At 51.4% G+C, this 25,145-nt stretch overlaps 10 protein-coding genes across 10 annotated transcripts; 7 read left to right on the top strand and 3 right to left on the bottom strand.

Annotated features, from left to right (window-relative positions):
* Nucleotides 1–81: 81 nt before the first annotated feature.
* On the top strand, nt 82–3,052 carry VTN49DRAFT_1291 (uncharacterized protein; the record flags this gene model as incomplete). The annotated part of the gene is made up of 3 exons (XM_069408890.1): nt 82–105; nt 168–2,841; nt 2,901–3,052. 3 exons carry the CDS (start codon nt 82–84, stop codon nt 3,050–3,052), a joined length of 2,850 nt encoding a protein of 949 aa, XP_069270331.1.
* Nucleotides 3,053–3,384: 332 nt separating this feature from the next.
* On the bottom strand, nt 3,385–4,354 carry VTN49DRAFT_1290 (uncharacterized protein; the record flags this gene model as incomplete). The annotated part of the gene is made up of 3 exons (XM_069408889.1): nt 3,385–4,020; nt 4,085–4,255; nt 4,316–4,354. The coding sequence occupies 3 exons, from the start codon at nt 4,352–4,354 to the stop codon at nt 3,385–3,387; spliced, it is 846 nt and encodes a 281-aa protein (XP_069270330.1).
* Nucleotides 4,355–6,615: 2,261 nt separating this feature from the next.
* Nucleotides 6,616–7,581, top strand: VTN49DRAFT_1289 (uncharacterized protein; the record flags this gene model as incomplete). The annotated part of the gene is made up of 3 exons (XM_069408887.1): nt 6,616–6,681; nt 6,730–7,307; nt 7,374–7,581. 3 exons carry the CDS (start codon nt 6,616–6,618, stop codon nt 7,579–7,581), a joined length of 852 nt encoding a protein of 283 aa, XP_069270329.1.
* A 1,449-nt stretch (nt 7,582–9,030) lies between these two features.
* Nucleotides 9,031–11,418, top strand: VTN49DRAFT_1288 (uncharacterized protein; the record flags this gene model as incomplete). The annotated part of the gene is made up of 3 exons (XM_069408886.1): nt 9,031–9,093; nt 9,156–10,763; nt 10,840–11,418. The coding sequence occupies 3 exons, from the start codon at nt 9,031–9,033 to the stop codon at nt 11,416–11,418; spliced, it is 2,250 nt and encodes a 749-aa protein (XP_069270328.1).
* A 177-nt stretch (nt 11,419–11,595) lies between these two features.
* On the bottom strand, nt 11,596–13,230 carry VTN49DRAFT_1287 (uncharacterized protein; the record flags this gene model as incomplete). The annotated part of the gene is made up of 1 exon (XM_069408885.1): nt 11,596–13,230. The coding sequence occupies one exon, from the start codon at nt 13,228–13,230 to the stop codon at nt 11,596–11,598; it is 1,635 nt and encodes a 544-aa protein (XP_069270327.1).
* Nucleotides 13,231–14,486: 1,256 nt separating this feature from the next.
* VTN49DRAFT_1286 (uncharacterized protein) lies at nt 14,487–16,821 on the bottom strand (the record flags this gene model as incomplete). The annotated part of the gene is made up of 2 exons (XM_069408884.1): nt 14,487–16,566; nt 16,625–16,821. 2 exons carry the CDS (start codon nt 16,819–16,821, stop codon nt 14,487–14,489), a joined length of 2,277 nt encoding a protein of 758 aa, XP_069270326.1.
* A 1,067-nt stretch (nt 16,822–17,888) lies between these two features.
* On the top strand, nt 17,889–18,608 carry VTN49DRAFT_1285 (uncharacterized protein; the record flags this gene model as incomplete). Its single annotated transcript, XM_069408883.1, has 2 exons — nt 17,889–17,925; nt 17,986–18,608. 2 exons carry the CDS (start codon nt 17,889–17,891, stop codon nt 18,606–18,608), a joined length of 660 nt encoding a protein of 219 aa, XP_069270325.1.
* Nucleotides 18,609–18,681: 73 nt separating this feature from the next.
* VTN49DRAFT_1284 (uncharacterized protein) lies at nt 18,682–19,344 on the top strand (the record flags this gene model as incomplete). The annotated part of the gene is made up of 3 exons (XM_069408882.1): nt 18,682–18,997; nt 19,063–19,218; nt 19,319–19,344. The coding sequence occupies 3 exons, from the start codon at nt 18,682–18,684 to the stop codon at nt 19,342–19,344; spliced, it is 498 nt and encodes a 165-aa protein (XP_069270324.1).
* A 592-nt stretch (nt 19,345–19,936) lies between these two features.
* Nucleotides 19,937–22,305, top strand: VTN49DRAFT_1283 (uncharacterized protein; the record flags this gene model as incomplete). The annotated part of the gene is made up of 7 exons (XM_069408881.1): nt 19,937–20,079; nt 20,153–20,306; nt 20,366–21,340; nt 21,400–21,685; nt 21,747–21,872; nt 21,931–22,112; nt 22,174–22,305. 7 exons carry the CDS (start codon nt 19,937–19,939, stop codon nt 22,303–22,305), a joined length of 1,998 nt encoding a protein of 665 aa, XP_069270323.1.
* Nucleotides 22,306–23,335: 1,030 nt separating this feature from the next.
* VTN49DRAFT_1282 (uncharacterized protein) lies at nt 23,336–24,886 on the top strand (the record flags this gene model as incomplete). The annotated part of the gene is made up of 10 exons (XM_069408880.1): nt 23,336–23,410; nt 23,468–23,499; nt 23,564–23,649; nt 23,708–23,869; nt 23,926–23,948; nt 24,015–24,052; nt 24,108–24,248; nt 24,304–24,553; nt 24,616–24,785; nt 24,853–24,886. 10 exons carry the CDS (start codon nt 23,336–23,338, stop codon nt 24,884–24,886), a joined length of 1,011 nt encoding a protein of 336 aa, XP_069270322.1.
* Between the last annotated feature and the right edge of the window lie 259 nt (nt 24,887–25,145).

Genomic DNA, 25,145 nt, shown 5'->3' with positions numbered 1-25,145 from the left:
AAAAAAAAAAAAGTTCAGCTTCGGAATGATGTAGATCAACGCGATACGCGGGTAAAGCATTGAAGCTACCAATTTCCGACCATGCAGCGAAGGGCGCTTCTGTGGGTATGCATTGCCCTTGTTCAAGTCTGCGCGCAACCTTGACGTTCAATGGCTGATTCTTCCAGTTGCATCGATGTCAGATCAGTGACACGGCCGCTGCAGCATCATGTCGCAGAAAGCTCTCGTCCACCTCTCAGCGAGGATACAATCCATCAGCTGCATCTCAATCCGCTCAGGCAAACCTGACCTCTACCCCTTCCGATGATTCCGCAGCATCTAGCACAGAGGCTTCGACACTGCCACGCAAATTTAGCGGTGGATGGGGTGCGCGAGCACCGCCAAGGAAGTCCCCCGGTTTGAGTGCTGCAGAACAAGCCAGCAGGAAAAATCTCTTATCGGATAACCAGAGTGTGACTGCGAGCAATGCGCAAGAGCCCCCGCCGGAACAAACAGGCAGCCAGTCCTCCACGCCTATGCGCGATGCCGATTCTGCGTCCAGACCGAAAGACTCGAATACCAACTCGCAATCGCGCCTGCCTCGTATCCCCCGCCACCTTCGTGCGACGGACTGGGACTGCCCAGATTGCAACTATCGATGTTTCGGAAAACATAGAGAGTGCCCTGCCTGCCGCGCACCTCGTCCGGAGCTCGTTTCAACCTCCAAGGTGACAGATAAATCACATAAACGAAGTGCACCAGCTCGCAAATCCGAATCGCGCAGCACTGCTGAAGAAGAACAACGCGGTAAAAACATATTCGATGACGATTTCCGCGCTTTTGGAGCGACGACGTCGGCCCGCGATGAGGCACCTCAAACTCTCACCGCACCCAGCGAAGACCGGCCGGCAAGTAAAAGTCGAGGCAAAACTAGAGAGGAAAGGACTAAAGGGAGAAAAGCCGAACAGGAGGCACTAGAAGCGGCGGAAGAAGCAGCTGAAGCAGAGCGCTGGAGGAACTACGAGCCGGACGAATCCTTGACCGAGTACCTGCGCGCGCAGAAAGAGAAGAAAATGAAGAAAGGCCGGCGACAAAAGGAATTCGACGACGAGGACGAGGACTTTGATGACCTGGACGAGTTTGAAAAGCGCAAAGAAAAGCGGCGTATGAAGAAGCGGAAGGAATCGGACGCCCCGAGGCCTCTTTATCTTCCCGAGTTCATCAGCGTTAGTAACCTTGCAGATGTCTTGGGTGTACGGCCAGCGCAGTTCGTTGAGCGAATGGAGGAAATGGGATTTGAGAATGTAACATTTTCCCATATCTTGGATGCAGAAACCGCCGGCCTGATCGCGACGGAATACAATTTCGAGCCAATCTTTGATTCCGGTGAAGAAGATCTCAGGCCCGCGCCTCCGCCTGAAGATCCATCCTCTCTCCCACCGCGACCACCCGTTGTGACTATTATGGGGCATGTTGATCACGGCAAGACTACTCTCCTCGACTGGCTCCGGAAATCTTCCGTTGCAGCTTCCGAGCATGGAGGAATCACGCAGCACATTGGTGCCTTCTCTGTGTCGATGCCGTCCGGAAAATCGATCACTTTCTTGGACACCCCTGGCCACGAAGCCTTCTTGTCCATGCGCCGACGAGGAGCTGATGTCACCGATATTGTGGTCTTGGTGGTGGCAGCAGATGACAGTGTCAAACCACAAACAATTGAAGCGATCAAGCATGCCAAGGAAGCCAATGTGCCCATGATAGTAGCTATCAACAAGATTGACAAGGAAGGTGTGCAGCCAGAGAGGGTCAAGCAGGATCTTGCCCGACATGGGGTTACCGTGGAAGATTACGGTGGTGATGTCCAGAGCATTCCTGTCAGTGGCAAGACCGGGCAGGGTATGGGAGAATTGGAGGAGGCGATTGTCGCTCTTTCCGAGATGCTCGACCATCGCGCGGATCGGGATGGGAATGCGGAAGGCTGGATCATTGAATCTTCTACGAAAAAAGCTGGCCGAGTTGCAACAGTGCTCGTGAAACGTGGAACCATTCGTCCCGGAGATATTCTGGTTGCCGGCACGACCTGGACCAAGGTCCGAACACTCAGGAACGAGGCTGGTACTCTTCTGAAAGAGGTCTCTCCAGGCTTGCCTTGTGAGATAGATGGCTGGAGAGAGCTGCCAGAAGCAGGTTCCATAGCAATTCAGGCTCCCAATGAGCAGCGTGCCAAGGAAGTGGTTGAGTATCGACAAGAGCGACTCGAAACAAAGAAGCTCAGCGAAGACGCGACTGCCATCAATGAAAGCCGCCGCGAGATGCTTGAGGCCCGACGAGCAGAGCAGGAGGCTGATGACAATACCCCCAGCGACACAGTGGAGGCGCACTCTGGTCCCAAACCAGTCAAATTCATGGTCAAGGCGGACGTTGCCGGATCCATGGAAGCAGTCGTCAACGCTATGACGGGGATTGGTAACAATGAAGTTTATGCCCATGTCCTCCGGTCGGGCGTTGGCAGCATAACAGAATTCGACGTTAAACACGCGTCGATGGCCGATGCGGACATTGTCAACTTCAATCTGCCCGTTGATCCGTCGATATCGCGCGCCGCCGAGTCCAGTGGCGTCAAGATATTGAATCACACCATCATCTACGAATTGATTGACGACGTCAAGGACAAAGTAAGCGAACATCTTCCACCAAATGTGTCGCAGCGCGTCACGGGCGAGGCGGAGGTTGGTCAAATCTTCGAAATCACCGTCAAGGGCCGCACCAAGACCAAGGTTGCTGGATGCAAGGTTCGGAATGGTATCATCAGCCGCTCGAAGAAAGTCCGAGTCCTCCGTGGCAAGGAAGTCATCTACGATGGTAAGTTCCTAGAACAATGGAAAGTGAAATATCTTTTATGCTGACGGGTGATTCTTTAGGCAATTTGACTTCGCTCAAGAACGTCAAGAAGGACGTCACCGAAATGCGCAAGGACACAGAATGTGGAATGGCCTTCGAGAATTGGACCGATTTCGAAGTTGGCGATCACGTCCAGTCGTATGAGGAGATTACTGAAAAACGACACCTTTGAACACCCGATCTCGTCTCTATTCCTCTGGCCACAGTACCATTCCATTTGATGTATGTACTATAGAAATTGTCTGGCATGATGGTTCGGAGATAGAGGTTACTCTGGCGTTTAGATACATGTTGGCTTCTCTTCTCTCCGTGGCTCTGCCACTAGTGTATAATATTAAAAGCTCCAGGATATGATTATGGTCCGAAAGTGTTCCATTCTTCCTAAATTCGTTCCCATTTGCCTTCACTGCCGTGTCTCAGAGGTACGTGTTGGTTATCCAGACAATGAAACACTCGAGATTACTGGATATAGTGCCTCCCCCCTTCCATTACCTGCAATACCATTCATGGAAACATTCCATTCGTGCTCAATTCAATTGACCTTCGACCATCATTGATGGCGTGCTCCGAACCATCTCTCTCTTGGGTCTGTGGTGCGTCGTCTTTCTGCACTGCGTGAGCAAGGAGTGTTGCAACGGTTTTTCCTCCTACAGTACCGCCACCTTTTCCACCTTTACCACGGCTGCCGCGTTTTCCTGGGTGTGTTTTCGGCTTGGTGATTCGGTTCTCTTCGTTGCCAGTGGCATTAATTTTCCTAGGGGTCCTAGGAGTCTTACCTTTTCCTCTGCCCCTGGGAAACTCTCTCTTGGGCGTCGGAGACTCCATTTGCTCCAGGGTATGTTGCGGATCCCGGCTCTGCATCTGAATGTGATTCTGTTCCTGAGTCTTCGTTTGTGGTTCAGCCTCAGCCTCAGAATCTGACGCAGACATCGACGAAGTCGGCGTGGTGGCAGTTTCTTCAGCATTTGGGCCACCCGGCGACCCAGCCGACTCAACTTCAGTGCACGACTCGCTATTGACAGCTTGAATCGCATTCAGCAAATCCCAGTCAGGAAGATATCGCTCCATGCATTCCTCCGGCAAGTCGTATCTGATTTTCAGACTCGCCCAGAGTACGTCGAAGGCGTCTGTGTGCATGATCTGTGGGGATAATCGTTAGCACCGATTGAATATTTGAGATTTGTTGACAAAGTCAAGTACGAACCATGCTGGTGCAAGCTATCTTGTATTCCAGCGGAAACTCGCCTTCATGGATCAGGCGGATGATGTCTGCCTCAATGGAGGCTCGAGTGGAAGAGCTATAATCACCTTGGGAGGCATTAAGGTCCAGAATCCGGGTTGCATGGCTTATGTAGATCTGAACGAGGGCACTGTTCTGCAGAAGCCGGGAGGTTAGTTAAGTTCATCGGGACTCATTTCAATACTGTTGACTGACTTGGAGATTAGGCATGCGATAGTAATGAACGTGTGGCATTTTGAGGAGGATCAAGGCTCACACTCGGTGCCTGAAATTTGTCGATGGCAGTAATTGTGTTCTCAGATCGGATAGGGCTTGTTGTCTAGAGCGTCTCCCTCAGTTTGAGCTGTCAACTCAAATCCTCTGCAAGAGGAAGGCAGAAAAGAGCGAAAGGAGGCGGTGGTGAGTTTATATCAGAAAAAGCCAGAAGCCCTGTGGCAGTCGAACGAGCCTGTCTGGACAATAATCACCAGTCAATTCAGCAGATGAAGACCCATGAAGGCTGAAAGATCTTCATGTTGTTTCTCAGACTTAAGGAATTACTGCATCGAAATGCTGGGCCTTGGAACAATAGAGAGGTTGGGAGAATGCGTCCGGTGAATTTCTTCATTCTGGTCAGGCATCTAGCCTCTGGCAGTTGTTTATACAGCGTGAATAGCTGGAGATCTCCGGCAATTGTCAGGAAGTAAGAGATGAATGAATGGTCATTGAAATAGTCGTCCAAATTGATCATCTTGCTTGTCTGAATTGGACGGTGTCAATTATTGACTGTAGTGATGCTTATAGCCTGCTCCGAGTCCAGGAACCGGGCAACGGTGTCGCGTTACTGGCCGTCCTTCAACTCACGCGTAACAGGCCGAGTCCCTATTGTGCCAATGAGTACGGAGTATATGATGTGAACAACTCAACACTGGAGTAGACGTAGGTACGGAGTACCCAAGCACTTTCCACATGGGGATGTGCAAGGACGTACGTGACAGTAAGACCGGATGTTTGATGAACTAGCTCATCCAGTACTGAGAGACGTAGTCGCTTTCCTCTTGTGCTTTCAGGCATATGGAAGCCCAACTAAAACAGGAAAATACGAAGGGCAGCAATGGTATTGGCTCGATAATGATTTCTCGACATCATCATTATCAAGAAACTATATTACAGGCAACTTATATGCACAACTTCGGACAATAAGTTGGAGTGAAACGGCGTGGAGTGCCATTATGACACGGGATTAGCCTACTATAGAGGCAAGTTCAAATTATGGTACCTATCCATTGACCTGACAACGTGGAACGAGTTGTGAGCTGTGAACACTTGCACAGCTTGTTGCACTTGCTGCGTACAATCCAGGTTGACAGCTTTCTTGTCCTTCTTTGACTTATTTCAGGCGTTATTCGAGAACTTAGACTTCCAAGAAACCCGCCATTTGCCAATGTGGTCTCCCAGCACGATGCGTCCAATTTTGACAGATTGTGGGATCCATTATCCGCATGCGACGTGAACCAAGTACTTCGATAGTCATCAAATTGAGCAAGATACAAGACACCTCTAATGTTCACTATCATCCAGGGGCAAAAATACCCCGACGAGCGAGATAATGGATGCCAAGTACGACTTCCACGCCCAGCGGCCTGGTCACTCATGTACTATGCAATGACGCTCGACTATGAGGAGACACTGCGGGTTCATCAGCGAATGCAGTGTTAATCGACCTCAACCATTCTAAGATTGCATTTCTAAATGCTACAATTACCAATCCACCCTTGCGAATAACATACGTGTAAGGTTGTAGCGCTGCGGATAGTATTTCCAAAACACTCCACGGACAACTGGAGGATGAGGGGTAAGCTCAGCGTCAAATTGATCTTCCCTTCCGTTTCCCCTCCAAGAATTCCATCCGAAGGAAGCGGAAATTCGGAGTGAATGAGAAGGGTGGTTGATGATAGAATAGTAGAGCTCTCAGGACCGGTGAAAAATTCGAGGATGACGGAAAATTGTTTCCCCGATTCTCCGCCTTGGCCAATGAGAGTTGCAGTTTCTAAAGAGCAAGCTGTCGCCCTGAAGTACTGGACGAAGTTCCTCGCGATACGGTATCTTATCGCATTCCCACTTTATTTCGGAGATTTACGACATGTGTTGACAATCAGCCAGCAGGACCACTTGGGAAAGGTAATCAACAGCGAAATCATACCGGGTGTTGTGGTCAATTCATTATGTGTTGTTGCGTCTCTGGACGCATAGCAAAGCATGTTTACACTGTCGAGCCATTCGTCGGAGACGCGACTTGAACTCTTCTAAAATTTCTTCTAGATCACTGACGCCGCATAGAAATCCAGGAAATTCTCGAGTCTTAATTGCTTTCTACCTCGGTCTTGTTTTCAACTCACCGTATCAAGCTCCACGTGACATATTAGTATTTATCCAGTTCACTTGTGCCGTCTCACTGAGCAAGCAATCGCGACTTCAGAGAAAGAAAATCTCTTCCGACCGTTCTAGACTTGATCATGTCAAGTTCGGATCCCCTCCGCCGGAATCCCCTAAGCGACGCGGCATGGTTGTACCCGATTTGGGTACGTGTCATCGACTGTGCTTTACAGGCAAAGCTAACATTGGTCTAGGGAATCCCCTACTTCTTGTCGCATCGATTCTTCTGGCCTCTCCTTCATAGACGTCTCGTTACTATTTTCATACTTTCAGCCATTGTCTACACCATTCTATTCCTGTTCACGTATCTGCCCCAGGTTGCCTTCCTAGCCATCTTTCAGGGAGCTGGTGCATGGGTGAACGGCGCTATCTTGGTATTGGGAGAAGGCGCCGCTATCGTAGCCTTGCTTTTCGAAGCATTCTTCGTGGACGAGACCCTCGTCGACATATTCGACGCCGTAATGATCCACAAAGGATTCGAAACGCTGGTTGCCCAAAAGCGCGCTTTGAACCCGAATACCGATGACCCAGTTAAAAAACTGGGCAAGCCGACCGAGAAGGCCGTTTACTCGCCGTTCTCCCTGCGGCAGATCATCGAGTTCATTATCTTGCTGCCGCTCAATTTCGTTCCCGTGGTTGGAGTCCCCTTGTTTCTCGTACTTACTGGTTACCGCGCTGGTCCATTTCATCACTGGCGCTACTTTCAGCTCCTGGACTTTTCAAAAGACCACCGGAATCGATTCATTCGACACAGGAAATTGAGGTATACTGCGTAAGTTGCGAATTATGAGAATCGAAAAGTCAGAGCATTTATTTATCGGTTATTCTGTCGGTCTAGGTTTGGCACTGTAGCTGTGTCCCTCCAATTGGTACCTGGGTTGTCGATGCTCTTCTTGCTGACCACTGCAACCGGGTCTGCACTCTGGGCAGCGGAAATGCAAAAGCGAAAGCAAGATCTCGTGGAACGTCAAGCCACGACAGCGCCTGCAGGGTTGAATCCCGAATACAGGGATGATCCTGTGGACCCTGTATTAGTACATGTCTGAACTTCAACATGAGCTTGACTCTGAGTAGCATGTAGTCATGATTGACGAAGCTTGTTTGCCCGGTTAGAGTTTTGACTGCGTGACAGTTAAGGAGCCCTTGTACATAGAAAAATCTATTTGCCTGAGGCTGAACCTGCGCCCACATCCCTAACACCCATGCACGCTATGGTGGCAGCTCCGTAGTATACTGGAAACAGTGTTTGCAAACCTGTACGGAGTAGAGGGCGGAGATGACTACGTGTGAGGTCGGCATCTAGGATGGCCTTCTCTGGATTGCATTGCATGCAGTGCCAAGATAGCCAAGCCGCTGACTCAGACTGCGGCCAATGAAAATGCTCTGGAATGGACTCCAGGTCGGGGAGTCGGGGTCTCATAGCCAATCAGCTTTCAAGTTTTCAGAGTCTCATCGTCAACAAATCAACAATGTCTCCGAGACTGAGTTTCCGAATGCCCAAGGTCTCCGAGTCGGCGAGTCTCAATGCAGAATACGGAGTACAGTGGGAAATTAATCAACTGACTCGCTGGAAATCGGCGTGTCTCCGTGGGATTTGCATCCCGCTGCTGGCGAATTGTGGGTATGATTTGCGGCCGATTGTCGAGCTGATTTCGGGCCAAAATTTTCGGTAGATCTTCTCTCCGGGCATCCCCCAGATGGCCAGAAGTCAAGAGTTTTTGACTTCACAGGTTCACCATGGATTTACCCTAAACCCTTTCTGGTTGCCGCAAAACATCCATGGGCCACGGAAAGGGAAATTGGTAGGTGGGCTAAAATGAAGATGGGGAACTACTTACTCGTGGCCGTCGTCCATGCAAGGGCACTCGAGCACACTAGAGCACTGACGGTCACCTTTGTCCCCTGCCTGCTGTTCCCCAAGGCATACGAGAGATTTTGCGGCTGAAAATCGATCAAAGAGTGCACGAGCACACGACGGACCTTGTAGCTGAAGCTTATAAATGCCAAATCCATTCCAACTACGAAGGTGCCGAGTGCTGACACTCCTCGTTTCATCAGTGTTTGTGAAAGGGCGTGCCACGTGACTCGTCCGTTTTCGTTACAGCCTCAGTGCTACTATTACAAAGCCAGTAGGCAGCCATTGAACCCTCGGCTTCGTGACAGAAGCCCCGTTTCGAACACGGCGTTCGGAGTGTGGATCTGCCCTGTCCATAACTCAGCGATCTACCCGAAAGAAATTTACTATTAGTGCCTACACAAAGGTAGGCCGGGTTCCATCATTTCCACGTGTGCGGACTGTACGATGCGGATATTATCTATCGAATCGGGCAATTGCATTCGTTCGTAGCGCTGCTTTGGCTGGAGCAACGCGCCAATCGTGGTTTGATTTGCGTTGTCCTCGTTCTTAGTCGCTTTGGCACCAGCCGAACGACATTGAATGCCGATCTTGTTTAATTAGTTTATTTGAAGATGTCGCATGCTAAACTGTTGGCCCAATGGAAACCACGAAAACCAGGCTGCGAAGAGCATGCGATGCTTGTAGCATCCGAAAAGTAAAGGTCAGGAATATTTTTTTTCACCCAAATGCATACATAAAGGAAGTATCTAATCTGCAGTGCAGTGTGATGAGACTGGGCCTCCGTGCCGGTCATGTGCTGTTCTGGAAATCCCATGTACATATGACCGGCCAAGCCGGCGCCGAGGTCCACCGAATCGACATGTGGAAGCCCTAAAGAAGCATAGGGCTGAGCCAGAGTCAACAAAGCCGTCGACTGGGCCAACACCAAGCGCCAAACAGCGGTCCAGCACGGCATCTAGCCCTGGGGGTGTAGATACTTCGCAAGCCGGCCTCTCTGGCGAAATGATCTGCAGCCTACCGACCTTGCAGCGCCTGATTGATGACTTTTTTACGTTCATCCATCCGTTGGTTCCGGTTCCGCATGAGCCGACCTTTCGTGAGGCGTTTGCCAGGCGCGAAGACAGAACTAACATGCGGTTCTTATCCCTGCTCGCGGCGATGGTCGGGAGCTTGGGGGCGTCATGTCCGCGCCGGCCAAAGATGCACTTCCAGTCTGATGCTGAACGTGACATGTATCCCCATACGATAGCTTTGGTGAAGCGGTGTCATGATATTGCGGTACAGGCACGCGGTCTGGGATACCTCGACACAAGTAATACCGTGAACGATGCTGCGATCAGCTACCACCTCGCTGTTTGTGCAGGCTACCTGTACAATATTCGCCGATGTCGACTGTACCTTGCGGAGTGCATCACCATTGTCCGAGTGCATGGACTCCACAAGCAAACCGAACAGAGCAACGTGGGGAGTCCGTCATCTACGTCTTCAATGTCTGGATCTGACGATCCCTATGGTGTCATTGGTAATCCTGCCCATGATTACATTCAACAGGAGCTGGGACGGCGACTGTTCTATCTTTGTCTTGTTGCCCTACAGAGCATGCATCAGATCGGCGCGATAGATGGCAACTTTTATATTCCACCTGAGACATCGACAGATCGTTATCCAGCCCTTCCTCGAGAAGTCGACGACGAATATATCACACCAACCCATGTGGCAGAGCAACCACAGGGTGTCGTTTCGCAACTCACTGGCTTCAACGCCAATGTCCGCATCTTCCAAAACTGTAATCCATTGGCAGCTCTGGAGATTGCCTTTGGCGTGAGCGAGATAATCGGATGGGAGCGACAACGACAAATGATCTGGGAGTGCCTGGAGAAAACAAAGCAGGTCATTCAGGACCTCCCGCCAGAGCTGAAACTCTACACACCGTCGTCCGAGGAGATGTCCGAACCAACGGCAACTTGGTCCATCCCTCAATGGGAGGAAGCTGATGATCCTGTCACCGAGCGGCGCAGGATTCAGTATGAAATTCAAAAAGCAAACATATATGCCAGCCAACTTGCAACAAGGTCTTATTTGGTCGATAAATACTGGAATCTTTTCCATGTGTACAAAAGACTACATGAAAAATCAAAGTCCAGATCTCCAGAAGCTCTATCGTCGAGGCAGTCAGAGGCCAGCGTGAAATCCGATTGTGACTCTGACAAGCCTACTCCATCGGGCCTGGACCAGGACGCAATGACACATGCACAGACGGACTCCATCGCGCGGGCGATGCTTGAGGAGCGCGGACTAGTCATCCGCGATCTTCTCACCCTGTTGCGGAATGTGCGGGAGGTTCATATCGAGCCGAATGGCGCGAGTTTTGTACGTATATCCCTCTTTGATGTTGGCTACTCTTTTGTTTCTGACCTTGATGGCTGACGACGTGCTTATTGTGTAGACAAACAAACTACGGCATATTGCTTCTACCCTCCTCAACCTCCCCAAGAGTTCCACGATGACCGGCCTGAGCGTCATTGCAGAGAACTCGGCCACATCGGAAGGAACGGAAACTAGCGTCGGTCCGCACCCCATGAGCACCGCAGAAGCAGAAAACTATCTCCGCACATTTCTGGATGTTCTGGTCCGACTAGAAGGAGCCGGGGTAACGGGGGTGGGCTCGCTGATTGAAACCGCTGGCACCGATCTTGACGTGACACGTCCCGAGAGTACAACGGCAGCGACATCACAACATTCATCGTTCTTCACCTCCGGTCCAGAAACGCAGGACTCCCATGCCCTTTCGTTCCATACCAGTCCCAACTCCACCGCGCCCTCAACGTCTGCACCTCAGCCCCAGCATCCGTCAACCGGCGCCGCTGGTCAAACATCGGTGGAAGCATTGTCGTCATCACTACACTCGGTCGTCTTTGATGAGTCTCGACCGGTGGAGGAAGATGAGTTGTCTCGCCAATGGGTATATTTCCAGAAGTTGCAGCGGTCGTACATAGAAGATGAAGGTGCCTTTAATCGACCTTGATGTCTGTCTGAATGAATTGATGTCCGTATGAGACTAGATACATAATAGTCAACGAAATGCTTGCTTTATGAGTTAATTCAATTTAGTTATTTTTTTTTTTTTTTCTTCGCATTTGAGTAAAAGTACATGGTCGAAATTAATGTATCGGTTCAAACACGTTCGTTCCATCCAAAATACTCAGGCAAATACGGTTGTTGTGACGGTCGTCGTCGTTGTTTCGGTAATCGTTGTAGTTTTTTCCACTGTCACAACATTCACCGTATTACCTTGTCCATTCGGTACCAAAGTGGGTGTAATGGGGGGGACCTCTGTGTCGGGGTCGATGGTAACGGTGTCCTGAGGAGGCGGTGGTGGAGGAGCAAGTGAGGTCCGCACCGGAATCTCCGGTTCCTCCCCTGTCGGTGACGGAACGCTCAACGTTCTCGTCATCGTGACGAAGACCACCTGCGTGGACGTAGTTCGCGTCACCGTCGCAGTAGTCGTTTCTTCGGGGCCATTAGCGATTGTAGCGAGTTGTTGTGGTGGATCTAGGGTTGGTGTGGAAGTCGAAGAAGTCGCTGAAGGAGGAGGAGGTGGTGGTGGCACTGTAGTGGCTTCTTCTTGGCTGCCGACGACTGGAGTGAATAGATTTGGTGATGGATCTCGGAGTGCGGTTGTAGCTGATGAGGGCGACGGCGGAGGCACCGCGATAGTAGTATCTTGATTGTTGAGAGATGAAGTGCCAAGTGATTGGGGTAAATTTGGAGATGGTGTGGAAGCTGACAAAGTCTCCAACAGTGGAACCGTAGTAGTTTCTTGGGGAACGTTGACGGTCCCAGGCAGCAGTGTTGATGGATCTGGAGCTGCGGCTGAAGTTGACGAGGTTGTGGCTGATAGTACCGTCGCAGTAGTCTCACTGAGATCCGCGGCGGATAGGGCAAACGACTGCTGTGGATCTGCAGTCGCCGTCAAGGTCAAGAACGTAATTACTGGTAAGCCTGTCGTAGAACTAGCCGTTTCACTGGGACTGCCGGCGCCAAGTGCTTGCGGAGCACCCGGAGGTGCAGAGGAAGAAGACGGATTGAAGATCGCCGCTGTTTCTGATGGTACCACCGTCGCAGTCTGATTGGTGCCAGCCTCAGCAGTCGAATGGCCTGTAGTACTTGGGGTAATTGCCGGATCAGTGAATCCAGTTGGGGTAGACGACGATGCGATCTGCGACGACGATGGGAATAATTCCAAGTCTTGCGTCGAGGCGGCCAGGATCGTCCCGGAGGATCCGGTATCAAGTGCAGCAGTTGAAGCCGACGCCAGACTAGTGAATTCTGGGCCTGAGCTTTCTGAGCCTGGCGCAGTCGTCGCCGTCGAAATGGCCCCCGAAGACAGTACAAAAGATGCGGCTTGATCAGGCGAGTTTGCTGTTTCAGCTGCAAGTGGACACGGGCCAGAAGAAGCCGCTCCTTGACCTTGAGCTCCTTGGGGGCCATTCGTCTCTGACCCAGTAAATGCTGGTGTCGACGGCAACGGTCTCGAAGTGTCTGTGCTTGTATCCGCCAGAGGGAGTGGCGTTCCGTTTATTGTATTGGTTGATGACTGGGTCGTAGTTACGAAACTGTTCGACGTTGGAGGAGTCGTAGAAGATGAGCTGTCAATTGCGAAATCGAGCGAGAGAACAGAGGAACCTTGGTTCGGGTTGCCCAGAGAAGATGATTGATCTGGCGCAGCTGGATCTGTTGTCACCGATGACTGTGAGGTGGAGGTTTCCTGCGAATTAGAAGGAATAGGCACAATGGTGGCGATGCCCTCAATGGTCGCAGCTGTCTCGGCGTTCATTGTCGGCGTTGCGCCTGCGGAAAAATCTCGAGGCCATCGAAACCCAGCAATGGGACCAGCCCAGGCGTTTGTTGTGAAGAATAGCACTAGTAATACACTCGAGACCGGGAGTCTCATTTTGTCATCAGAAGACGACCTGCAGTTGGTGTCGCTGATGTCTAGAAGGCAGAATGCAAGCAGGAAAAATGCGTGAGCTGCCAGTGGAAAATATACAGTTGAGCAAATGACTTGTCGAGCAAGCAATGACTGTGCAATGTGCGATCACAAAGAACGCCAGATGAACAGGGAAAAACAGCAGGAAACGATACACAACTAGCTAAGGAAATGGAAACGAGTGACGAAATCGAGATGCAGTCTGACTCGAAGGCGCAGAAACAAGCAGACTACGGTTGCTGGAGCTCAAATTGCTTATAAGCAACGAGCATCCCGACCCTCAATTCTCATGCATAAATAGTATGGACTGACAGGTCGGCACCCGTTTCATAGAGCTACCAAAGGACGGGTACCCGAAACCCGAGCTACTAGCAGCGACTCAATCAGCTGTCAAGAGTCCAGTGCGGTGGCAGAAGACTAGAACGAATAGCGCCGGCCCCCTCCTGGGATGGCTATTCTGGTCGAGATTTTGCAACGAGTAGCTGCCGCCGTCCACGGCCAGTCGAAACATGTCAGAAACATTGAAGAGCGAGGAGGAACGATGATTGCCAGGGATCAGAAGGCCGGTTGGCTGGCAGTGCTCCAAAGTATAGAAAAAGTGGGCTCGTCCCGGTCGCAGCTCGCGCCCGCTGACCAGGAACGGTAACATGCGATTGGTCTATTCAAATTTAAGCATTGTGGGAACTAACCAAGTTGAACATAGCGTCAAACTCTAAATGCTGAAGATCCACCGTTCCAGACACCTCTAGATCCCCAATGTGACTTCATGTACATAGGTACTTTACCTTTACAACTTCATACTAAATTAAATATTGCTTTGCACAGGTTCCGCTGTTAGACAAAATAAATCATTAAAGCGCCTATTGCTGTCCAAACATGTGCTTCATACAATCTATGAAGTACAAGCCGTCCCCACAAAGTCCAGAGTACTCCGTAGTATAGTACTATTTACTGAAAAATGAGTTGTCTCATTGGGGGTTCCTCGACAATGCAGTCTGTCATAAATTGTTCAAAGGTAAACTCATTAACTCGTCAATCATAATGTCATGATATCTTGATATTAGATCGCTACCCGCACCAGGCCCGCTAATAGGACCCCAGTTCTAGACTCGAACAGTAAACGCCCCAGTGACTCCTTCGAATGACTCAATCTTCCCTATCGGATTCTTTGAATCTCCATAATAATGGAGCCGATAGAGCCCATCTTCCACAGGATTTGAGCTTCCAGTGGCGTAGAAGCTGTCTTCGATTTGCCACGATAGAGTGACCTCGCTGTAGCCAAGTAGAGTATTTGTCCGTTTCCACTGGTAGACGAGATTCCAATCCTCGTCTGTCCGTACGACTTGCCACTTGTTCGAGCTGGGATTCAGCCACTCAACCGCAGCAAAAGTTCCTTCCAGACGAAGATTGTTGCGAGTATTTGCGCCCACAAAGGTGGCTTCTATGGTGTCACCAGGTCGGTAAGTCACATTGGGTGACGTAGAGAGAACATCGCCAAAGGACTTGCCAATCGGAGCGCCATCGTATACGACACCGGGAATAAAACTCAGAGACTTGTCGGTGTTGACCGGAGGCTTTGGCCCAGACGGGATAGGCGGCAACTTGCTCCTCTCCGCAGCGCTGCCAAGGTATGGAAGGTAAGTAAGAGTCAGATTCACATAGCCAGCCAAAGTATTTGGTCCATATAACGTCGATCCACCCTCATAGCGCTGCACACCGTACTCTTCTTCTGTCGTCACGTAGTGCGCGTAGGTATTTGCTGGCGCTCCTAAGACGACCAGGGGCTCAGCAATGTCCAAGATATCAGTAGCCGCGCTGGCTAATGCGGACTTCCATCGGCGTCCAGCCATGGTGGTGACTTCGCTGGCGGACACGACGATCAACAGCTGGCCCACCCGCAGGACTTGAATGTCAACGATGTTCGGCGCCCATGCATAAGGTAAAGTAGCACCGCCAGCATCAATGAGAATCTCCTTCGGAGCCTGGCATGCCTTCTGCTTTGCGGAGGGTTGATGAATGAATGCTCGCGCAACATACCACAGTGGATTGTCTTCGGCTGGGGTTGAGGAGTTTTGAGTAAAGTCAAATTGTCCCGGTCCATCTGTTGTTCCCGCGGCAAAAGAGAACCCAAGTGCGGCATAGCATGTCCTCAGAGTACTGGAATTGAAAGGCGATGGGAATTCATAGTCGGTAAAGTCATGATAAACATGGAAAGACGAGACAATAGAGTTACCCTCAATAGGTGTTGCATGGTGATCCATTTTTTCGTAGAGTGTCTTTGCGGCAGCAAACTGGCGACGGCCCATCTCAAAGCAGCTTTTAGAACCGCCATCATTCTCTGTGAAGTATGGGCCTCGTGCTCGACACTTTTGTGTCTTGCCATTGCAGGTACTGTCTTCGAACCGACATGGAAGCCCAGTATCTTCACAGAACGCGCCCAGAACATTCGGCGATGTGTCCCCAACACTCGACTGAGAGAAACCAGCAACAAAGTTATCTGCGAATCGGGAATCATTACGAACGCTTCTCTCGAATAACCAAGCTGCGACTCCTTTGTTGTCGCCCGCTGTGAGAGTATTGTTCTGGTAAAGAGAGGTTCCGTGCACGGAAAAAAATGTCAGAATAGCTGTGGTCTTGTTGTCTGAAGAGCGGTCGAAGCGTAGCAGAGTGAGCGTCTTGTCCGTGTCATACTTGTACCGCGCGCGTTCCTCCTCTGGATTTGCCAAATACGCGTACGGGCTCCGGTTAATATTTCCATCGGGAATTTCAATCGTGCCGACACTTAGGCGGCCCGGTGCCAGGTTCTCATGGGCCCTTTTAATAGAGAGTATAACTCCATCGACGATAGCCTGGTAGCTTTGTTTGTCAAAACCTTTGGTCGGCACCTGTGGCAGGAGGTAATTCATCCACGCGCCTGGACCGGCATGGGAGTGCGTTCCGGTAAGCGCCAGGTTGTGCGTGCCGTAGCGAGCGTATTCGCCGCCCAACGAGGCCAGACCTTTCAGAATCCCGTCCCGAATAGCAGTATCTCCCGAGTGGGCATCAAGAACTATGTATATAAAAGTGTCCTCAGGGTTATCTATGTCGGCTATAATGAACGCGCGAGAGTAGATCCGCTGTCGCAGACCCGTCCCCACTTGATTGATGTCCGCATATCCATTCAGACCTATTTCTACAACCGGACTTTGAAACGGAGATTGAAATGAGTTTTCGCTTTTATCAAATGCCAGTGTCCACATACCCTGTGATATCTGCTTTACCCGCACCGAGAAGAAAATTCGAGTTATCGGCTCTCCGCTGCCACACAGGCTTAGACGCGGTGATGTCAAAGCTGTCGGACACGCCAAACGGTGTTACCCATTGCACCAGGAGCAACACACTCATCAGCAGCGCCGTAATTGCGGCGATACCAAGGATTCGTGCCATTCTGAAATTCATCACAAGTTTGTACTCACGAACCGTATCATCAGATTCCACGCGAGAATCGCCGCATAACTAATGTGGTTCATGGCACGCTGAATGTTGATCAAAAAGCCGATCCGACCAGGAGCGACATCAACGGGACTTATTAAGTCCCAGTCGGAGATCGGCACAGGACTCGAACTAGAGTGAGGGACAGAAGGATAGTTGCACCTTAATGATCCCAGAGAGTAGTACTAGTCACGTGGGCCCGGCTATCAACCCTGCTTTCTTTTTGGGGCTTCCAACTATATGGAGTGTTTCCCAGGGGCACCGGCCAATCTGTGGGAAGAGATTGTATTGCACATGACGCTAAATCACCATGAGCAACTTGCATATTGTGATTTTTCATTTTGCTTGTAGTGTACCCCGGAAGTCGAGTGTAACCCCTAGTCCTAATGAAGTTAATAGAGCAGTATGACACCCAACGCGAAGTTCAAGTATTCATTTGCCTCGGTTGTTGGTAGAATATCGCGCTTTGCCATTTGTCTTGGTGGTGCCTGAAGTAAACTCGGTATTTGCCGCCCTCAGAGCTTCTTGACTCATGTTCCGCGACTTCGTGTTGCATTGAACAGTGTCATGCCGGGGTCACGAGTGCTCTTCGAGTGACCAGGCTGTCTTCCCCGTTCCTCGAGTCATTCGTAAACTCTTCACGGATTCGCCGCCTATCCCTGTACCACGTACAGTACTTGGCAAAATTGGCATAGGCGTGCAGCCGGAGATGCAAAGTCGGCTTTAGTCCCGAGACCGTCCATTCAGACTTCCAGCGTCTTGACTTCTCACTGGCCAAGAGGAATCAACATATCAACCACCAGTGACGTCACTAATCACAGAGAAGGCTTAACCTGATTCGGACTGGTTCGGTGGTTCATCCCCATATCCTCAGTCACGTGATAAAATACGTGAAGTGATTACTTGAAAGTCGATTGCTTCGGAAAAACAGTTTAACCGCCATCTTCACTCGGAGGTCAAGTTTTCCGCCATTTCAATGAACATTACAGGAGACAATCAGCGCCGACAGCTCAGGAAAACAGGGACAACTGAGAATGCCTCTTATCAACGAATTCCACGAATCCCTCCCTTGTAAGTGATGGTTGCGAAAGTTTCCCCTCACACGTGCGCATCTGACCCCAGCATCTGTAGATATTGACACGGAGCCCAGTCCTGAAGCTCGTGCGGCAGCGGAAGAGCTCATCTCCGCAGAGCTTCCACATGATTATCAGACGACACTGCATCCTGCTGTCCCCGCTCTACCGGAGTTCCGTTTCAGCGATCTGATCGAGCAGGAATTGTCGCGCGTTGAAGCTGGACAACCCATGAGTGGCGGAGTGGATTTAAGTCGATACGAAGCGCCAGAGGCTCCTGCCGAAAAGTCGACAACCGCTGAGGAGGCATCCCGCGCCCTCCCCAAATGGAAGGAGGCCCTTCAGAAGGCATACGCGTCGAGTTCCCATCTTTCAATGCGCCATGCCAACCTGACGCTCCTAGAAGAAAACGGCAAGAATGCCTGGCTGATCGGCAACTCCCAGTTGGAGGAAATCTTGCGTGGTCTTGAACGAGAACTGGCAGAAACCAATGAGGCTGTTGATAATGTCAATAAAGAGCGTAAGCTTGCCCAATTGTCTGGCCAGGCAGAGCTAGTCGGTCTGGAAGAGACGTGGCGTCGGAGCGTCGGGGCCGCGCTCGATGTGGAGGTGGCTGCGGAGAGCTTGCGAATGGAGATTTTGGAGCGGCGTCGCCAAGCCGCTCAACAGAACGTTCGATAACGGGTTAATGGACGCGAGATGGTTGTCTATTGGCCAAGCTGCTGGTACCGGAGTAAGGGCCGGTTCAGACGCGATGTCGGAGAAGTCATGGGCCTGTTGGAGAGACAGCTGCGTAGCTATTAGCAGTGGATCGCTTCACAGACCTATCCTATCTACTAGGTCGTTTCTTCTCAGCGATCAATCTGGGGTATGGAGATGCACATATCACGCTAAGATCAATTCGTCAATGGCCTGCAGTCTAGCCCGCCGGGCATCTGGAGAATGTGTGGGGGGTAAATCTCTTCCCAGCGGCAACTGGAATGGATACTGCGGGGAGTCTGTCGATCAGCATCAGAGATTACCAGATGGCGGAGGACCGGAGAATGGCATTGGAGGGGGGGACATTAATTGTGCGTCGTTGACTCGTTAAACCTGGAAGACAGCTCACATTCTGACTCGCTATGGGGAGCGGCAGTAACCACGCGTAGAATGGCGCAGCGGAATGGCAACCCGATCAGTGGCCCACTGCGGACGGACGCCAATGCCGGCGGGCCCCTAAGGGCTAAGGCCGTTTTTGCGGGGAAACCCCCACACCAGGCCCTGGTTCAGCCCCAAATAGTCAACTCAATTGGTATGCAGCTCCCAGCTTCAATATCATATTACAATAATACGATCATTTGTCGATGAATTTGATGGGGTACTGTAATGGGACTCATTGTGTACATTTCTAGGCAATCATGTTCGGTCCATTGTGTGAAACCCATCAGTGTCCGTGTTTGCAGTTCTCTCCTTGGACCGCCATGTTATTGTAGCCATTGTGCTTGTACTTCTATTCGCGACAGTTAATCAGCACATGCCTCTGCAGCCCGCCAATTCCTGTTGCGCCCTCGTTGCTTCTCCATTGGAGCGGCAACCATTGTCAATTTGTCCTAGCGGACTGAAATCATGCATCCGTGCGGGGGGGAGTTTGATGGATGCGGAGGCTAGCAGCTGCAAAGCCCCAGAGGTTGGAGCTGGTTACCTGCGTTGCTGAAGGGCACACAGTTTGTAATGACGATGTCTCGATGTCTATTCGATGGTTCGGATGGACGATTGTGCTCAGTAGAGCGGGGAGCATGCGCCGTTGCGGAGAGGATGTGCGTTTGACGGTGCGCTTCTCAAGTAAATCGCCTGCTATCTCCGCTCCAGCTTGAACCTGAACGACAGCTTCGACTGCGGGGATGCTTAACGTAGGTCATTTTATATAGCACCTGGAATCCTGCTTGTCGCTCATTCAGCTCTCATCCTTTCCTCGAGGATAAGGATAAGTTTGCAGGATCATTGTTCAGCACGACCCTGACATCATCACAATGACGATTCCGGAGGAGGTTGATATTATCATTTGCGGTGGTGGCAGTGCTGGATGCGTGCCCGCCGGCCGCCTGGCGAACCTCGATCACAACCTGCAGGTGCTCCTGATCGAGGCTGGTGAGGACAACCTCAACAACCCATGGTACGTCTGATTGCGTGGCACGGTTGCTGCGGGGTGGACAGTTGTCGGAACGCTAACAAACTCTTCCTTCCAGGGTCTACCGCCCGGGTATCTACCCCCGGAATATGAAGCTTGACTCCAAAACAGCGTCGTTCTACTACTCGCGTCCGTCGGAATGGCTGGATGGTCGCCGCGCCATTGTCCCGGCTGCCCATATCTTGGGTGGTGGCAGCTCCATCAACTTCATGGTACGAGCTTCCCTCAACCTGAAGATGCCTCATGTATTGCCTGCTAACGAGGGGGTTAGATGTACACTCGTGCGTCGGCTTCGGACTACGATGACTGGAAGGCCAAGGGCTGGTCCACCAAGGAGCTCATCCCGCTTATGAAGAAGCACGAGACATACCAGCGGGCCTGCAACAACCCCGAAATCCACGGCTTCGAGGGGCCGATCAAGGTCTCGTTTGGCAACTACACATATCCAATCATGCAGGACTTTTTGCGTGCCGCCGAGTCGCAAGGCATTCCAATCACTGACGACCTTCAAGACCTGAAGACGGGCCACGGTGCTGAGCACTGGCTCAAGTGGATCAACCGCGACACGGGCCGTCGAAGCGATGCTGCGCATGCTTACGTCCACGCCACCCGTGCCAAGTACACCAACTTGCATCTCAAGTGCAACACCAAGGTCGACAAGGTTATCATCGAGGACGGCCGTGCCGTCGGTGTGGTCACCGTGCCGACGAAAAACGTTGGCGGCGGCACTCCGCCACGCACAGTCTACAAGGCCCGCAAGCAGATCATCGTCAGTGCTGGCACCCTGGGGTCTCCCCAAATTCTTCAGCGCTCCGGTATTGGCGACCCTGAGAAGCTGCGCCGCGCCGGTATCCGCCCCCTGGTCAACCTGCCTGGTGTCGGTCTGAACTTCCAAGACCACTACCTCATGTTTGCCGTGTACCGTGCTAAGCCCGACGTTGAGACCTTTGATGACTTCATTCGCGGCGACCCGGAGGTGCAGCGACGAGTCTACGAGGAGTGGAACATCAAGGGCACTGGGCCGCTGGCCACCAACGGTATCGAGGCCGGCGTTAAGATTCGTCCTACCGAGGAAGAGCTTGCTGAAATGCGCACATGGCCGACTCCCGACTTCCAGAGTGGCTGGGAGACCTACTTCAAGGACAAGCCTGACAAACCAGTCATGCACTACTCCGTCATCTCTGGCTGGTTCGGTGACCACATGCTCATGCCGCCGGGCAAGTTCTTCACCATGTTCCACTTCTTGGTGAGTTTTTCTACTGTTTTCCACTTCATGTGTTCTTGAGGCTGATGATGGAACAATAGGAATACCCATTCTCTCGCGGTTGGGTCCATGTCACCTCGCCTGATCCATATGAGGCTCCCGACTTCGATGCTGGTTTCATGAACGACCCACGCGATATGGCGCCGATGGTCTGGGGCTACATCAAGTCCCGTGAGACCGCTCGGCGCATGCAGGCATACGCTGGTGAAGTCACCGCCATGCACCCGCACTTCGCATACGACTCGCCTGCTAGGGCGTTCGACTTGGACGTTGCCACGACCAATGCCTATGCAGGCCCGAACCACCTCAGTGCCAATATCCAACATGGTGAGTAACCTGCCTTTCACGGCCTGCAGAAAGAATCACCTCGCACTGACACAGCGAACAGGTTCTTGGTCTCATAAGCTCGAGCCGGGCAAGGCGGCTTCGGAGACGTACCTCAATTCCAACCGTCAGGACACGCGCGAGCCGATCAAGTACACGAAGAAGGATATTGAGGCGATCGAGAAATGGGGTATGTTACGACACGTGTACTCTATCGTGATCGTTGTAAGGAAACTAACGTGCCACAGTGCAACGCCATACCGAGACCACCTGGCACTCTCTGGGAACCTGCAGTATGGCTCCGCGCGAGGGCAACTCAGTTGTTCGCCACGGTGTCGTCGACGAGCGCCTCAACGTCCATGGCGTCAAGGGCCTCAAGGTCTGCGACTTGTCCATTTGCCCGGACAACGTCGGCTGCAACACCTTCAGCGTAAGCACCATCTTCTCCTCGGGAGATATCAACAGGCTGCTAACGAGATGGCCAACAACAGACTGCTCTGCTCATCGGCGAGAAGTGCTCTGTCCTCGTTGCCGAGGATCTGGGCTACTCTGGTGCTGCCCTGGACATGAAGGTGCCTACTTACCACGCACCTGGCGAGACCGTGAACCTGGCTCGCCTGTAAATGAGTTTCGTTCCGAATTGTATCTAGTTTTGGCGGTAGTCTGCTTGACGCTATTGAATGATGAACATGACTGCCATGAAATATGACGCAACTGGTTGACCTTGCAGATAAGCAAAACAAGTACCAAGGCTACTATTGGTGCACTACACAGTCTTCCGTACGAGTAGTAGATACTCGTACTTTTGAAGTTGAATCGGGTGTTCTAGGGACACAATTGTTACTCGTAACTGTTGCCGGCAAGTACACCTAAAGTATCAGCCCATTGCTTGTCTATCCCTTGATCCGCCGGCCATTAGTCGAGCGGATTCCGGACCCTTTCGCTCCGTTCACATCTGCGAAGATTGACGACATTTTCCAGTTCTGGTTAGGCATAGGCCTGCGTGATAACGAGTTTAGGTACAGTGCTTACTTTTTAGCGTGCCCCACACATCTAAGCGCTTGCAAATGAAAATGGCTTTTCTCGTTATTATCGTGTTACTGGGCAGACTAATGGTAGGAGGCGTGCGAACAGGATGGCTTTCCTTTCAAGAGAAATTCCCTTCGCTCACCACTGAATAATGTATGCACAATTCACTACAACGCATAAATCTATCCCAGTTTACTGAGATCCGGTTGAATGCTTCGAATGCGTGACTCGCTTGAGCGAGATGCGCACGTTGGATTTCGCCTAAACTAACCCCCGACAGTGGCCCCGGTTAATTCAGTCTCATGAGAAAGACACCCTTGTCAGTTGTCGCCATGTACCATCCGCAAGCAACAGCCTCTGTTACCGTTTTGGCAGAGGTGCAGCAACGCCGTCGGGGAACTAAGAGCTCAATTCTTATCCACTTGTGCATATTAATACTGGCCCGGGGTACCCAACGCTGGCTACAGAGAACACTCTACGAATGCCTTGGTGACTGTTGTGAGCTCTTGGGTCCCGTCCGAGACTGTCCTGCATACAAACCGACATCCGTATATTTTAAGATTGTTGAACTTGTGATCTGTCGATTGTCAGTCTTCGTGGAATTCAACGGACTATTTTTCCACCATGGCAGATACCTCCGTTCAGGAACAGAGCACCACTCCTACGAATGGCCCCGTCAACGTGGAAGTGGACACCTCGGTACGATAACCCTCCATTGAAGAACGTTATGGCGCGCTGCTTACTTGCGTCGCGCAGTTTGAAAACGACTCGGCTTATGGCGACGAACTGTATGTGTTGTGGCTATGGCGCTGTCGATGTGAAAAATCATGCTCAGCCTGCGTCTCGACATAGATCATCGTACACTGCGTCCTTGACGTCCTCGGTGCTCGAGTATCGGCATGAAAATGGTCGTCGCTATCATGGATTCCGCGATGGGTGTAGGGTCTAATCTCTTCTTTCCACCCGAAACTCTGTATTCTGATGATTACTCTCTAGCGTACCTCCTCCCCAATGATGAATCAGAAAGCGACCGACTAGATATGCTACACGAGCTTATGCTCCAGGTCTTGCACCGGAAACTTTACCTGGCTCCTCTGAAGAATCCGCAGCGCGCAATTGATCTCGCAACTGGAACCGGTATCTGGGCCATTGACTTTGGTAAGTTTGTCTTCCAAGTTTGGCCGATGCAGAATACGGATACTAACTCGTCGTAGCGGACCAGCACCCCGCGGCCGAGGTAAAGAATATTATTGGGAGCGATTCAAGATGACCGGAATGCTGAGATCCCATCTGTTTGTCCCAGGTGATTGGTTGTGACTTGAGCCCGACCCAGCCGAGTCTGTGAGTCTAATCATCGAGCTCATAGTACGATCGCTTTGCTGACATACTTTCCCAGGGTTCCTCCGAACGTCAAGTTCCTGGTCGATGATATTGAGTCAGAATGGGCTTATGAAAAAGACCCATTCGACTTCATCCATGCCCGATATCTGGCTGGCTCAATCAAGAACTTTCCAAGGCTGATCGAGCAGTGCTATCGGTATGCGATCAGAACTTTTCACTGTGCTTTCTTTGACTCTAACGAAGAAGAACAGATCAGTCAAGCCCGGCGGCTGGGTTGAATTCCAAGACTGGGATGGCTACCCGCACTCTGAGGACGGGAGTGTCAACGGCACTGCATTCCTGCAGTACTACAATGAAGTCCTCGGTGCGTTCGAGGAAGCCGGCTACGAGCCCAGACCTGGGCCTAAGCTGGGGCAATGGTTCAAGGACGCCGGTTTCGTGAACATCCACGTGGAGAAGTTTGTCATTCCCTACGGCGTGTGGCCAAAGGATAAGCATCTTGTCAGTGTTCACCTTGTCCCCACCAGTAATAAAAATAATCGACCGCTGACCTCTTGGTACAGAAAAAACTCGGCGCCTGGAACCAAGCGCAGGGCGAAGCAGCTGGTTTTGAGGCTGGGGCCCTGGCCGTTCTGACGCGGTTCAAGAATTGGGCTCCAGAAGAAGTCACTGTCCTTGCCACCAAAGCCCAGGCCGACGGCCGAAACCGTGAAATCCATGCACTGTTCAACTTGTGGGTATCTCTGCACCCTTTAAGCGGCACAGCTACAGAATAGACTAACCATGAATGACACTCGCAGCTATGTCGTCTATGGTCAACGTCCCGAGAAGTGACAAGGTGAAATCTGCGGTGGATAATGGCCTCTCCTATACCTGAAGGTCCACCTAGTCTCGCGCAGCGTGAAAAGCCTTGTCGACTATGTACATTTAGCCATGGAACATACAACGGCTGCCGGTTCTACGCCAGCAATGCCCGTAATGCTGTAACACCTGCTCTGCCAACTCGTACTCATAGCACCCCCTAACCTAGTCCAAATTTTCCCGCTGTGCTTCGGTCCTTTCTGCGGCCGTCGCGCCTGTTTCAGTCATTAAC

Source organism: Thermomyces lanuginosus (assembly GCF_041956635.1).
Source record: "Thermomyces lanuginosus strain ATCC 200065 unplaced genomic scaffold VTN49scaffold_22, whole genome shotgun sequence".
NCBI lineage: Eukaryota > Fungi > Ascomycota > Eurotiomycetes > Eurotiales > Trichocomaceae > Thermomyces > Thermomyces lanuginosus.
The sequence above is the reverse complement of the archived record's forward strand: the minus strand, read 5'-3'. Positions and strand labels throughout refer to the sequence as shown.